Source organism: Pristiophorus japonicus, chromosome 7 (genome assembly GCF_044704955.1).
Source record: "Pristiophorus japonicus isolate sPriJap1 chromosome 7, sPriJap1.hap1, whole genome shotgun sequence".
NCBI classification, from domain to species: Eukaryota; Metazoa; Chordata; class Chondrichthyes; family Pristiophoridae; genus Pristiophorus; species Pristiophorus japonicus.
In genome coordinates this window covers 244,144,701-244,159,319 of record NC_091983.1, presented here as the reverse complement: position 1 = coordinate 244,159,319, position 14,619 = coordinate 244,144,701, and the positions used below count along the sequence as shown (strand labels likewise).

The 14,619-nt window shown below is 53.2% G+C and overlaps 1 protein-coding gene across 2 annotated transcripts in view; it reads left to right on the top strand.

Moving 5' to 3' along the window:
* LOC139267485 (dynein axonemal heavy chain 8-like) overlaps nt 1–14,619 on the top strand; it is a 2,569,686-nt gene that overhangs the window by 2,446,629 nt on the left and 108,438 nt on the right. For both annotated transcript variants that reach the window (XM_070885867.1, XM_070885866.1), the window contains one exon: nt 14,459–14,611. In XM_070885867.1, coding sequence (XP_070741968.1) covers nt 14,459–14,611 — 153 coding nt within the window. The remainder of the gene's footprint in view (nt 1–14,458; nt 14,612–14,619) is intronic.

Below are 14,619 nucleotides of genomic sequence, written 5' to 3'. Positions count from 1 at the left end.
GTAAAGGTGGTGGTGAGTCGCCTTCTTGAACCGCTTGAGTCCTTGTGATTATTGTTTTTCATAGCCGTTTGTTGCAACCGAGTGGCTTGCTAGACCATTTCAGAAAGTCAACCACATTTCTGTGGGTCTGGAGTTGCATCATATAAGCCAGACCAGGTAAGGATGGCAAATTTTGTTCTTTAAATGAAAGTAGTGAACCAGATGGATTTTACGACAATCCGATAGTTAGATGGTCATCATTTTATTTAATTAACTGAATTTAAATTCACCAGCTGCCATGGTGGAATTTGAACTCACGTCTCCAGATCATTAGTCCATGTCTACTGGATTACTAGTCCAGTAAGATAACCACTATGCTACTGGACCAGCCACAGAAAAACTATTAAGAGCAGGTCAGAGGCTGGGTATTCTGCGACGAGTGTCTCACCTCCAAACTCCCCAAAGCCTTTCCACCATCGAGAAGGTACTAGTCAGGATGTGATGGGATACTCTCCACTTGTCAACAACACTCCAGAAGCTCGACACCACCCAGGACAAAGCAGCCCACTTGATTGGCACCTCATCCACCACCTGAAACATTCACTCCACCATAACCGACATACCGTCGCTGCAGTGTGTACCATATAAAAGACGCACTGCAACAACTCGCCAAGGCTTTTTCAACAGCACCACTCAAATCCACGACCCCTACCACCTCGAAGGACATGGGCAGCAGACGCATGGCAATACCATCACCTCCAAGTTCCCCTCCAAGTTACACACCATCCTGACTTGAAAATATATTGCCATCTTCATCATCGCTGGATCAAAATTCTGGAACTCCCTCCAGAATGCACTGTGGGAGTACCTTCACTCATGGTTCAAGAAGGTGGCTCACCACCACCTTCTCGATGGCAATTAGTGATGAGCAATAAATGCGGCCTAGGCAGTGAACAAATGAAATAAAATAAACTCAATTTAACACTTGCAGCCACCAGCTCAGATACTGACACTGGGCGTAATTCGAGTATATCATAGAGGTGGGATCTGCACTTGGTGAGACACCGGGCATGTGGTCTTTAGACAAGGCAGGGGACAAGGATAGTGCAGGTGGCAGGAGTTCGCACATGAGTTTTGCATCAGAGGATTCAGATGAGCGATTTGCTGGGGCAGGCTGATGGGTATCTGCAATGAAATGCTTGGTGCATTGAGAAACCTACCAGAAAGCCTGCATGCAATGTCAAGGAGCATGGAGGAGTCCGGCACCAACTTGGCACAGGACTTTGTGCAGAGCTTGCAACCCATAATTTCCAACATGGAAGTGGTTGCAAACTCCCTCAGCACACTTGTGGACCTAACCACGATACCAGCGTCTAATGGCTGACACATCAACTTCCATTGCAGCACAAGCAGCAGCCACCCAATGTCTGAGTGCTGCTTGTGCTCAGACTGCTGTCATGCAAGGTCAGTCTGCTGCCATCATGGCTTTGGATTACGGTGTTCAAATGAGCTTGCAAGGTATCACAGAAGTTTAACAATCTGTCCTCCAACAGATTACCAGGATTGCTGAGGCAGTGCAAGATAAGCCGTTTTGAGTACTGTTGAGGGGGATGACTCATCAGGGGAGGGCAGCAGCAGCCAAGTTCGTGGCACCATGGCTGGCTTTGCTGCACAGGAGGGCAGGAAAAAGAGTGGGAGAGCGATAGTGATAGGGGATTCGATTGTAAGTGGAATAGATAGGCGTTTCTGCGGCCGCAACTGAGACTCCAGGATGGTATGTTGCCTCCCTGGTGCAAGGGTCAAGGATGTCTCGGAGCGGGTTCAGGACATTCTGAAAAGGGAGTAGAACAGCCAGTTGTCGTGGTGCACATTGGTACCAACGATATAGGTAAAAAAAGGGATGAGGTCCTACGAGATGAATTTAAGGAGCTAGGAGCTAAATTAAAACGTAGGACCTCAAAAGTAGTAATCTTGGGATTGCTACCAGTGCCACGTGCTAGTCAGAGTAGGAATCGCAGGATAGCTCAGATGAATACGTGGCTTGAGCAGTGGTGCAGCAGGGAGGGATTCAAATTCCTGGGGCATTGGAACTGGTTCTGGGGGAGGTGGGACCAGTACAAACCAGACGGTCTGCACCTAGGCAGCACCGGAACCAATGTCCGAGGGGGAGTGTTTGCTAGTGCTGTTGGGGAGGAGTTAAACTAATATGGCAGGGGGATGGGAACCAATGCAGGGAGACAGAGGGGAAAAAAAAGGAGACAAAAGCAAAAGACAGAAAGGAGATGAGTAAAAGTGGAGGGCAGAGAAACCCAAGGCAAAAAACAAAAAGGACCACTGAATGTAAAGGGGCTGCAGGAGGGGTCAAAACTAAAAATCATGGATTAAAAACTAGTATTAAAACACTCTACCTAAACGCATGCAGCATTCGAAATAAAGTAAATGAGTTGACAGCACAAATCATTACAAATGGGTATGATTTGGTGGCCATTACAGAAACGTGGTTGAAGAATGGCCAAGACTGGGAATTAAACATACAGGGGTATCTGACGATTCGGAAAGATAGACAAGAAGGGAAAGGAGGTGGGGTAGCTCTGTTAATAAAGGATGATATCAGGGCAGTTGTGAGAGACGATATTGGCTCCAATGAACAAAATGTTGAATCATTGTGGGTGGAGATTAGAGATAGTAAGGGGAAAAATTCACTGGTAGGCGTAGTTTATAGGCCCCCAAATAATAACTTCACGGTGGGGCAGGCAATAATCAAGGAAATAATGGAGGCATGTGAAAAAGGAACGGCAGTAATCATGGGGGATTTTAACCTACATATCGATTGGTCAACTCAAATCGCACGGGGTAGCCTGGAGGAGGAATTCATAGAATGCATACGGGATTGTTTCTTTGAACAGTATGTTACAGAACCTACAAGGGAGCATGCTATCTTAGATCTGGTTCTGTGTAATGAGACAGGAATAATAAACGATCTCCTAGTAAAAGATCCTCTCGGAATGAGTGATCACAGTATGGTTGAATTTGTAATATAGATTGAGGGTGAGGAAGTAGTGTCTCAAACGAGCATACTATGCTTAAACAAAGGGGACTACAGTGGGATGAGGACAGAGTTGGCTAAAATAGACTGGAAACACAGTCTAAACGGTGGCACAATTGAGGAACAGTGGAGGACTTTTAAGGAGCTCTTTCAAAATGCTCAACAAAAATATATTCCAATGAAAAAGAAGGGCGGTAAGAGAAGGGATAATCAGCCGTGGATAACCAGGGAAATTAAGGAGAGTATCAAATTAAAAACCAATGCGTATAAAGTGGCCAAGGTTCGTGGGAAAATAGAAGATTGGGAAAATTTTAATCAACAGCAAAGAATGACTAAGAAAGCAATAAAGAAAGGAAAGATAGATTACGAAGATAAACTTGCGCAAAACAGAAAAACGGATAGTAAAAGCTTTTACAGATATATAAAACGGAAAAGAGTGACTAAAGTAAATGTTGGTCCCTCAGAAGAGGAGAAAGGGGATTTAATAATGGGAAATGTGGAAATGGCTGAGATCTTAAACAATTATTTTGCTTCCGTCTTCACAGTGGAAGACACAGAAACCATGCCAAAAATTGCGGGTCACAGGAATGTGGGAAGGGAGGACCTGGAGACAATCACTATCACTAGCGGGGTCGTGCTGGACAGGCTAATGGGACTCAAAGTAGACAAGTCCCCTGGTCCTGATGAAATGCATCCTAGGGTATTAAAAGAGATGGCGGAAGTTATAGCAGATGCATCAGTTATAATCTACCAAAATTCTCTGGACTCTGGGGAGGTACCAGCGGATTGGAAAGCAGCTAATGTAACGCCTCTGTTTAAAAAAGGGGACAGACAAAAGGCAGGTAACTCTAGGCCGGTTAGTTTAACATCTGTAGTGGGGAAAATGCTTGAAACTATCATTAAGGAAGAAATAGCGGGACATCTGGATCGGAATAGTACAATCAAGCAGACGCAGCATGGATTCATGAAGGGGAAATCATGTTTAACTAATTTACTGGAATTCTTTGAGGATATAACGAGCATGGTGGATAGAGGTGTACCGATGGATGTGGTGTATTTAGATTTTCAAAAGGCATTCGATAAGGTGCCACACAAAAGGTTACTGCAGAAGATAAAGGTACGCGGGGTCAGTGGAAATGTATAAGCATGGATAGAGAATTGGCTGGCTAACAGAAAGCAGAGAGTCGGGATAAATGGGTCCTTTTCCGGTTGGAAATCGGTGGTTAGTGGTGTGCCACAGGGATCGGTGCTGGGACCACAACTGTTTACAATATACATCGATGACCTGGAAGAGGGGACAGAGTGTAGGGTAACAAAATTTGCAGATGACACAAAGATTAGTGGGAAAGCGGGTTGTGTAGAGGACACAGAGAGGCTGCAAAGAGATTTAGACAGGTTAAGTGAATAGGCTAAGGTTTGACAGATGGAATTCAATGTCGGAAAGTGTGAGGTCATCCACCTTGGGGAAAAAAACAAAAAAAGGGAATACTATTTGAATGGGGAGAAATTACAACATGCTGAGGTGCAGAGGGACCTGGGGGTCCTTGTGCATGAAACTCTTTTGGAGTTTACCTGAAAAAACATAAACATTAAACCATGCCACCCGCCCTGGATGACACACCAGACATTTACAAGGCCCTTTTTTCCTTTTTTGTGTTTTTTTTTGTGTTTTTCTTTTTTTGTTTGTTTTTTTTTGGGGCACTAAAATCAAATTTTTTCCTCCAGTGCCCCCTATAAAAGGGGAGGGGGACACTAAAAGTACCGGCAATTAAAACAAATTAAACTTTAAAACATAAAATCAAATTAAAATTTGGTTGCCGGGCGTGACGATGCACTCCAGTCCCTCCGGTGCCCATCGCTCGCGGAAAGCCGCGAGCGTACCGGTGGACACCGCGTGCTCCATCTCCAAGGACACCCTGGCGCGGATGTACGTGCGGAAGAGAGGCAGGCAGTCAGGTTGAACGACCCCCTCGACCGCCCGCTGCCTGGACCGGCTGATGGCACCCTTGGCTGTGCCCAGGAGCAGTCCTACGAGGAGGCCCTCGGACCTATCCGCTCCCCTCCGCACAGGGTGCCCAAAGATCAGGAGAATGGGACTGAAGTGCAGCCAGAATTTCAGGAGCAGCCCCTTTAAATAATAAAACAGGGGCTGCAACCTCGTGCATTCCACAAAAACATGGAACACGGACTCTTCCATACCGCAGAAATTGCAGGCGGCCTGGGAGTCCGTGAACCGGCTTAAAAATTTGTTGCATGGCACTGCTCCGTGCACCACCCTCCAGGCCAAGTCCCCGATGAATAATGGGAGGACTCCCGCATTGAGTGCCCTCCATCGGGGACCCCCGCCTCCTCCGGATGGCAAGATGGTACGCCATGGCGTGTCCGGACGGCCGGCGAGGATGGCAAAGTTGAGAGTGTGCAGGAGCAGCCCGTACAGGAAACCCCTCTGCGCGGAACTGAAAGGCACGGAGGGGATTTCCTCGAGGCGGCTCAAGTTGTGAGGCGCCGGCTCCCGAGGGAGGTTCCGGGGTTTGGCGCCGATGAGGAATTCCGTCCGGACGGGGGTCAGTTCGGACGGGATCTCCCCACGTGCTTGAGCCTCCTCGATGCACCTAACAGAGTCAGGGCCCAAAGCTGTTTTTAGCGACTCGATGGCTTCGGCCGCCCGGCAGACGTTGGCTGAATTTAGGCGCCGCGCCAGCGTGCCTGGCGCCATCCAGCCTGCTCCTCCGCCATCAAGCAGGTCCCTGACCCTGGTCACCTCACCAGCCACAGCCCTCTCTTCCGACCGCCACATAAAATCTCGGTCGTGGAGGTACGGATTCCCGAGCAGCGGCTCCTGCAGGACAGCCGCCACTCCAGCCGGCGAAGAGCTGCGCTTGGTGGAGACTTTGTTCCAGACCCTCATGTGTTCCTTGTAAAAGACAGGCAGCTCCCGGAGGGCGGTCCTGGCACCCCCCAAGTTCACAAACAGGAGCTGCGTGTCGTAATTGAGGTCGCGCTGCTGGCGGAAGAAATACGTCGCCAGAGCACACCACCTAGGAGGGGACTCGACGTAAAGGTATCTCTGCAGGGTCTGAAGACGGAAAGTCGCGAGCTGGGCGCTGACGCACACCAACGACTGACCGCCCTCCTCAAGCGGGAGACTCAAGACCGCAGCAGAGACCCAGTGCTTCCTGTTGTTCCAGAAGAAGTCCACCAGCTTCTTCTGTATCTTGGCGACAAACGCAGGGGGAGGGGTCAAAGTGACCAGCCGGTACCACAGCATTGCGGCCACCAGCTGGTTTATGACTAGCGCTCGACCCCTGTAGGACAGCACTCGGAGCAGTCCTGTCCAGCGCCCTAGGCGAGCGGCGACCTTGGCCTCCAGCTCCTGCCAGTTCGCCGGCCAGGCTTCCTCGTCGGGGCTAAGGTAGATTCCCAGATAGAGGAGATGGGTCGTGCTCCAGGCAAAAGGCCTGAGCTCCTCCGGCAGGGAGTCCACTCGCCACTGACCCACCAGGAGTCCGGAACATTTTTCCCAGTTGATTCTGGCGGAGGATGCGGCCAAGTAAATCTCCTGGCACTCACGCATCCTCCGCAGGTCAGCGGGATCCTCTACCACGAGGAGCACGTCATCGGCCCTTGCAGAGCCAGTCCCGTCAACCTCGACCGCAGGAGGCGCAGGAAAGGCTTCACGCAGATGGCATATAACTGGCCGGACATGGGGCATCCCTGGCGCACCCCTCTCCTAAAGCGAAGGGGCGCCATCAAGGACCCGTTAACCTTAATCAGACACTCCGCGGCGGCGTACAAAAGTCGGATCCGGGCGACGAAATGCGTCCCGAACCCGAAAGCGCGCAGAGTTCCGAGCAGATAGTCGTGATCCACCCTGTCGAACGCCTTCTCTTGGTCGAGAGATAGGAAGGCGACTGACAGACCAGCCTCCTGGGAATGATGGATGAGGTCCCGGACCAGATGGATGTTATCGTGGATTGTCCGGCCCGGGACCGTGTAGGACTGGTCGGGGTGGATCATGTGGTCCAGCACGGTGCCAAGGTGAGCAGACATCGCCCTGGCGAAGATTTTGTAGTCCGTGGTGAGGAGGGAGACCGGGCGCCAGTTCTTAAGGAGGCGGAGATCGCCCTTCTTAGGCAGCAGGACGATGACTGCCCTGTGCGAAGAGAGGGGCATCTCCCCGGTCGCCAGACTTTCCCCCAGGACCCGCGCGTAGTCGCTCCCCAGGACGTCCCAGAACGCCCTGTGGAACTCCACGGTCAGCCCGTCCAGCCCCGGGGATTTTCCCCTCGAGAGCCGGTCGAGAGCACCGGTCAGCTCCGCCAGGCTTAGCGGAGCTTCCAAATTTTCACCGCCCTCCGGGCTGACTTTCGGCAGGTCCTCCCACAAAACTCTACGCGCTTCCTCGCTGGACGGATCCGGAGAGAACAGAGACCTGTAATATTCACGGGCCCTGTTGTTGACGCCCTCCGGATCCGAGACGAGAGAGCCGTCGTCGGCCAGCAGCGTCAAGAGCTGCTTACGGACACCCTGTCTTTTTTCCAGCGAGTAGAAGAAGGGGGAGCCGCGGTCCAGATCCCGCAGGAACCGGATCCGCGACCTCACGAACGCGCCTCGGGACCCGACGAGCTGCAGGTCCTTCAGCGCGGCCTTCTTCGCTTCGTACACCGTCCGCAGGGCCGGGTCCTGGACGACTTGACCGAGATGGGCTTCCAGGTCGAGCACCTCTTTTTCTAGGCGCCCGACTCCGGCCGCCCGCCTCTTGGTCGACCCCCTCGCGTACTCTTGACAGAAGACGCAGACATGAGCCTTGCCCACGTCCCACCATAGCCTCAAGGAGGGGAAGCCCCCCTGCTTCCTTCTCCAGTCGGACCAGAATCGACGGAACGAGTCCTGGAACCGCTCGTCCTCCAGCAGCCGGTTGTTAAAATGCCAGTACCCGGACCCCGTCCTCGCGCGGAGCGAAGCGAGCTCCGCCCACACCAGGTGGTGGTCCGAACACGGCACCGGCCGCATGGAGGCCGCCGGGACGCAGGAAACGTACGCCCGAGACACGTAAAGGCGGTCGACTCTGGACCATCCTACTCCAGGCCTCACCCAAGTAAAGGCGCTGGAGTCGGGGTGGAGATTTCGCCAGACGTCCACCAAGTCGAAGGACCCGACCAGGTCCCTCAACTTCTCCATCACCGTCATGCACTGCGGGGCACCGGAGCGGTCCCTCGCCTCGAGGGTGCAGTTAAAATCCCCCCCCGAGGACAATGCAGTCGCCGACGTCGACGGAGCCAAAAAGAGCGGATACTTCTTCGAAGAAGCGCGCCTGCTGCGGGCCGGGCTGAGGGGCGTACACGTTCACGAGATGGAGCGGCACGTCCCCCAGGTGAACCGTTACGTGCAGCAAGCGGCCTGGCACGGGCTCCTCGACCCCCAAGATCTCCTGCTGAAAATGCGGGCCCAGCAAGATGGCCACCCCACTAGAAGTGGCGGTGAGGTGGCTCATGCGGACCTCTCCTTGCCATTCCAGGAGCCACGTGGCTTCGTCTCCCGGAACGGTGTGGGTTTCTTGCAGGAAGCACACCGCATATTTCCCCTCCCGCAGGAGCGAAAAATTGTCAAATCTACGACGTGCCCCTCTTCCGCCGTTGATGTTGAGGCTGGCTATGGTTATCTTCATGGCAAAAGCATAGTGCAACCTCTACCTTAACCTATTGCGGGGGAGGGAGCGGAGTCTTTTGTTGAGCTCCACTCCTTCAGCAGCCCAGCGAGGAACTTTTTGAGCCGGCGCAGCTCAAGGCCTTGCGCCTTTGATAAGGGCCCGCCCGCGGCCATGGTTTTAGCGGCGACGCGGACGGAAGCGATGAGCAGCCCCGGCTCGGACCATCTTTCCCGGGCCAGATGGGCTCGGTTGCGGCGACCCTGGCTCTCGACCAAAAAGTCCTGGAGTTCCTCTACGGGAATGAGGGGGTCTCAGCGGCAGGCACGAGGAGATCCACCGCCTCACTGGCGATGGACTCGAGATCTTCACCTGCGTCCTCCACCGAGTCCCCGTCCTCCTCCGGGAGGTCGCCGCTAGCAGCCGGCCCGTCGACCGCACGAGGTACGGCAAACGTCCCGGCCGCTCCATCCGGCCCTGGCTCTGCCCCGATCCCACCCCCAGGATCGTCGGCAGAGGAGTCCCCACTGGGCTCTTTTAGAATTGGTGCTGGCTCGGGAAGCGACAGCGGAAGGGGTTCCTCCTCCACCCCAGGAACAAGGAGAGACCCGGCCATAGAAAATCCCCAGGCTCTCCAAGCGCTCCAGCTCCAAAGTAGGGGGCGAGGGTGGGTGTTCCTCCCCCTCCCCGCCGCCACTCCCCGGCCCAGCGTGTACAGATTCATTAAAAGTGTTAATACTTTGTATTTCTGCCGAGTTGAGCAAATCCCGGGGGAAGTTGGATATTGGCTGGGCGGGCTCAGGTTCGGCCTTTTCGGCCCCGCCCGCCTCAGTCCCCGGGACGCTCGACCCGGCGGCTACGCATTCTTCCGCTGGCACCACGCCCCCCACGACAGGCAGATCTTTCACGCCATCCCCGGGAGGCAGCGGCTGGGCAGCCTCGACTGCCTCACCCTCCCCGGGGACAGATTCCTCGTGCCTACGGCGCAGTTTGGGGGCGCCGGTGGGGGACGCGGGACACGCGGCGGGCACCGACTCCTCCGCGGAGGGATGTTGTTCCCCCCCCCGCCTCATTGAAGCGGCGCCTCCTTTTTTTCCTGGGGGGGCACGGAGACAGGGAGACACCCGTGTGTGCCGAGGCCTCCCGCTCCACTCCCCCCTTTTTCTTATCCTGCCCGCGCCCGAACCCCTCTGCGGTATTAGTCAAGTGCTCGGGCACGGGCTCAGGGCACCCCGCGCTCGCCGGTGACGGGGTTGGGCCGAGCGCGGTGAACAGCTTGTCTGGCGCACTAAGGGGACCCGCCTCTAGGTGTTTCGCCTTCTTCTGCGCCTTCCTTCCGGCCGGACGCTCTCCCTCCCCCCCGCCGGAGGCCATGAAAACAAAGGCCCCCGACGATGCCCGCGCACCCACAGCTCCCGGCACGCGGACGCTACTAGGGGGAGGGGTGGCGGCGGCGCCAGCCTTGGCCGCCTTCGGTGGTTTGGCGGCTTGGAGGCGGGGCAGTTCTTGCGAACGTGCCCCACCTCCCTGCAGGCATGGCACCGCACGCCGTCCGATGTCCAAAAGACGCGGTAGGCAGTCCCCTCGTGCACCACATTAAAATTGCCCTCTGTCGTCTCTTCCCGCGCCAGCCGGACAAAGAGCTGGCGGCGGAAGGAGAACACGTGGCTCAGGCTGTTCTCCCTGAGGCCAAGCGGTATGGGGTTGATCCCTGACCTTACGTCCCCCAGTTGGTGTAGGTGAGGGAGGAGGAGCTCAGCGGGAACAAAGGGCGGGACGTTTGATAGAATGACCCTCTGCGCGGTGGCCTCGAGAGGGTCCACCGGCAGGAACGGCCCGCCCACCGTGAGCCCCTTTTCAATGGCCAGGGACACCGCCCGCTCCGACCCCAGGAAGAACACGGCCTTCCTAGACATCTTGGAGGCTGCGACAATGGCCGAGGGGCCGACTACCCCAGCCATCGCCCGCACGCACTCCTCAATGCTCATTGTGGAGTGAGTGTAGCTCTTGACCCCGTGTTTCGTAGTTATAAGTCTGAATGGTGGCAGGGCAGCAGATGCCGTGGATGTGGATGCCGCCTGCGCATAAGTCCTAGCTGGCTCTGCCACCGGCGTAGATGGGGTCGCCATCACGGGGTCCCTTTAAGGGCTACACCCACCCCAAAGTCACAGGCCGTAATGGTCTTTAAATGGCCTCGTTTAATAGACTGAGCAGAGGAGCTCTTAACGAGGCACACCTCTCCCCTAGTTGACAATTGGGGAGGGGCCTTGCTCCCTCTGCTCAGTAGTCTTAATTGTTTTATATTTTTCCAATCAATTTGGGAGGAAAAGGGCTCTCAGAGAGAGAGGGGAGAGACAGAGAGTAACAGAGAAAGAGAGAGGGGGGGTGGGAAGGGGGGAAACTGCGAGGGCAGGTCTCCCCTCGCAGCTGTGGGTGGGTGCAATCCCCAGATGGCAAACAAAAATAGTCTTTGAGGTGGTCTTTGGGTGAGGGGAGAAGATGTCTTCACCTGGTGCAGCTGGAGCCACACAGGCACACACTCCCAACGATGTTTAATTAGGGTGGATTAATTGTTTCTTCAGCCTGGTAGCTCCAGCTATCCCAGGCTAGGCAATGGGGGAGGGGTGCTTCAAAGGTGTGTGGGGCCTAGTTGTAAGCAAGGCCCCCACACACACTTCCACACACACACACCCCCTGCGATGTTCCGGCCCCCGACTGGTCTTCTTTCCTCCCCCCACCGATACAGTAAAGTCTTTTAGGGACTGCACCAATACACCCACCTGTAGAATGGTAGAGTCTCCCTCCTTCCACACTGGATGTTGTTGTTGGTCTTTCCCCCTCTCTCCAACTCTTTGTAGAAATGGTGAAGTTGTTCAAGTTTTCTATTTTTTCCTCCTCTCCCTCTGGGTGAAAGTTGGTGGTGAAGCCCCTTCCTTCCTTCCTTCTCTTCCTGGGCTGATTCACAGGCCCAGCCAGGAGCAAAAGCAGCAGCTCCTTCTCTCACTGCTCACAGCTCCAACTGTTTAGGCCACGCCTCCACTGCTCCACAATTGGCCCAGGTGCAGCAGCTAATCAGGAAGGCGAATGGAATGTTGGCCTTCATTACGAGAGGGATGGAGTACAAAAGCAGGGAGGTCCTTCTGCAAATGTATAGGGTATTGGTGAGGCCGCACCTGGAGTACTGCGTGCAGTTTTGGTCATCTTACTTAAGGAAGGATATACTAGCTTTGGAGGGGGTACAGAGACGATTCACTAGGCTGATTCCGGAGATGATAGATTGAGTAGACTGGGTATTTACTCGAGTAGACTGGGTCTTTACTCATTGGAGTTCAGAAGGATGAGGGGTGATCTTATAGAAACATTTAAAATAATGAAAGGGATAGACAAGATAGAGGCAGAGAGGTTGTTTCCACTGGTCGGGGAGACTAGAACTAGGGGGCACAGCCTCAAAATACGGGGGAGCCAATTTAAAATCGAGTTGAGAAGGAATTTCTTCTCCCAGAGGGTTGTGAATCTGTGGAATTCTCTGCCCAAGGAAGCAGTTGAGGCTAGCTCATTGAATGTATTCAAGTCACAGATAGATAGATTTTTAACCAATAAGGGAATTAAGGGCTATGGGGAGAGGGCGGGTAAGTGGAGCTGAGTCCACGGCCAGATCAGCCATGATCTTGTTGAATGGCGGAGCAGGCTCGAGGGGCTAGATGGCCTACTCCTGTTCCTAATTCTTATGTTCTTATGTTCCGCACCATGGAGTATGAACCTGCTGTCCACTGTTATGCAGACAGCATTTATCCACTCACCACTGCCACTCTGCCAGTGCCCTTATATTTGCCTGTAAGCCTGCCAGTCCAGGCTGGACCACTGACGAGACGGCGCAGGCTGCAGCCATGCGTTCTAGGCCCAAAGCTGCTCGAGGTCATCTTCCAAGGACATCTGCAGTTTCCTCCACTGAAAGTCAGCAGCGTTTCACCAACCATGCTGTAGCCACTATGTTAGCACTACATAGGAGCACTTGGACAGGCAAAATACACTTAACATATCCTCGACTCCAAGGGACTGCCTAAGAGAAGACACGTAATACAAACATTAAGGGTGATTAGTACAATATAACCTGAAAGATCAAAACTTCTTCGCAAACAGTGGACAACCATCAACCACCTCAGATCTGGTCATGGTAGATGCAGCCAACTTCTCCACAGATGGAAGATTAAAGCATCCCCATCATGCGACTATGGAGCTCCTAATCAAACCTTGGAGCACATCATTGAGCACTGCCCTCAGAGGAAATTTGCAGGCAGACTTCAACATATACACGCGATTAAACCGGAAGCTTTGGCCTGGATATCTGACTTAGATATTGACATTTGATTTGCTTTGCTTTATGAAAAAAGAAGAAGGGTGATTAGTTTACGTTTATGTGCAATATAACAGAATTTGATTTATAAATAAGAGGCTGGATTTTCGGTCTTCTGCCACCCCTGTTAGAACCCCGGAGGGTAGGCAGCCAGCTTCCAGTGCCCTGCCGGTACTTTCGGTGTCGGTTTCGACAGGGCATAGTGCATTGCCGCCCGGAAGAGGCGTGCCAATGTACAACAGCCCTGGTTGCGACACCGGCTTGATTTTTGCCTGCCGCCCAACCCTTAGCACTACATAGAGCGCCCTGCTGGGACTCCCTGTGAAAGCGGGCGGCCCGAGCTGTAGCGGCTGCAGTGAGGTAAATAATATCGACCTCAGGTAAGTGTGATTGTTTTTCATTTTATTTTTTTGTCACTTTATGTTGCGGTGGCATGGGTTATTTATTGGGAATGTTTTTGGTGGGTTTTTTCAGGTTTTTATTTGCCCCCCAGGCTCTCTTACAGCCCTCCGAGGCCGGCTGTTTGGCTTGGGATTTTCACTAGCTCAGCCGGCCTAGCGCCCTAAGAGAGGTGTGTAACGCCTCCATTAGCGCCACCCACACTCAGGGCCCAGCTGATGAATTTTGCTGACTGAGGCGCAACCTGTTCCTGGGCGCAAACTTTACCGCCCACCGCCATTACCGTTCCGAAATGAGCAGAATCGAAAATCTAGCCCTTGATTTGGAATGTTTATTTTATGAAGGATTTTATTTTTGCATTGTGCCAAGTGGACGCTGGGATGATCTGTGACAGAGGGAAGGTAAGGTGTTGGTGAATGGAGAATTAGAGTTGTGGTTATCGGTATCCCACTCGGATAAGTTCTTCATGGACGACCTGGCCAGAAAGGGGCTGCCTGGGTTGCCTCCTTCCATCCTCTTTCTCCTCTTCTTTCTCTTTCTCCTCATCCTCCTCCCACTCCTCCTTCTCCTTATCATCTGCTCGTCATATAGCTGGTTGCAAGAGCTGTGCCGTCGTGAAGGCTGAGGATGGTCAGCATGCAGCATACTACCAGGAATCTTGATACCTGCTCTGCTGAATAGTGTAGAAGTGCTCCAGAGTGATCCAAACAGCGGAAACATTGTTTTAGCATAGGTTGCCACCCTCACCAAAATCGCATCCTGTGCAATTCACCCCACAAGTGTGCCCATGCGCCGCCAGCGCCATTTATAAACTCTAAGCACACTTGTAGCGATCAAAAAACGGGCACTACAGATCCGAATTTTGCACCGGTGGTGTTTTATTAAAGTGTTACTGAGCAATTCAAGGTTTGGGATTGGAGCATTATGGATGATCTCAGTCTTATTTATGGTTTCTCCTAGTTTCTTAAGGATATTGAGACATACTGACATTTCCTCAGCCTGGATAAACTGACTGTTGTTTCTCACACCTCAGGGTGGATGGGTTTTACTGCAGAACTGCCATTTAGGATTGGAATTCATGAATGAGCTGTTAGAGACCTTGACCACAAGTGAGAATGTGCACGAGAGTTTCCGAGTGTGGATCACCACCGAGCCACATCCGAAGTTCCCGATCACCCTGCTACAGGTTAGTGT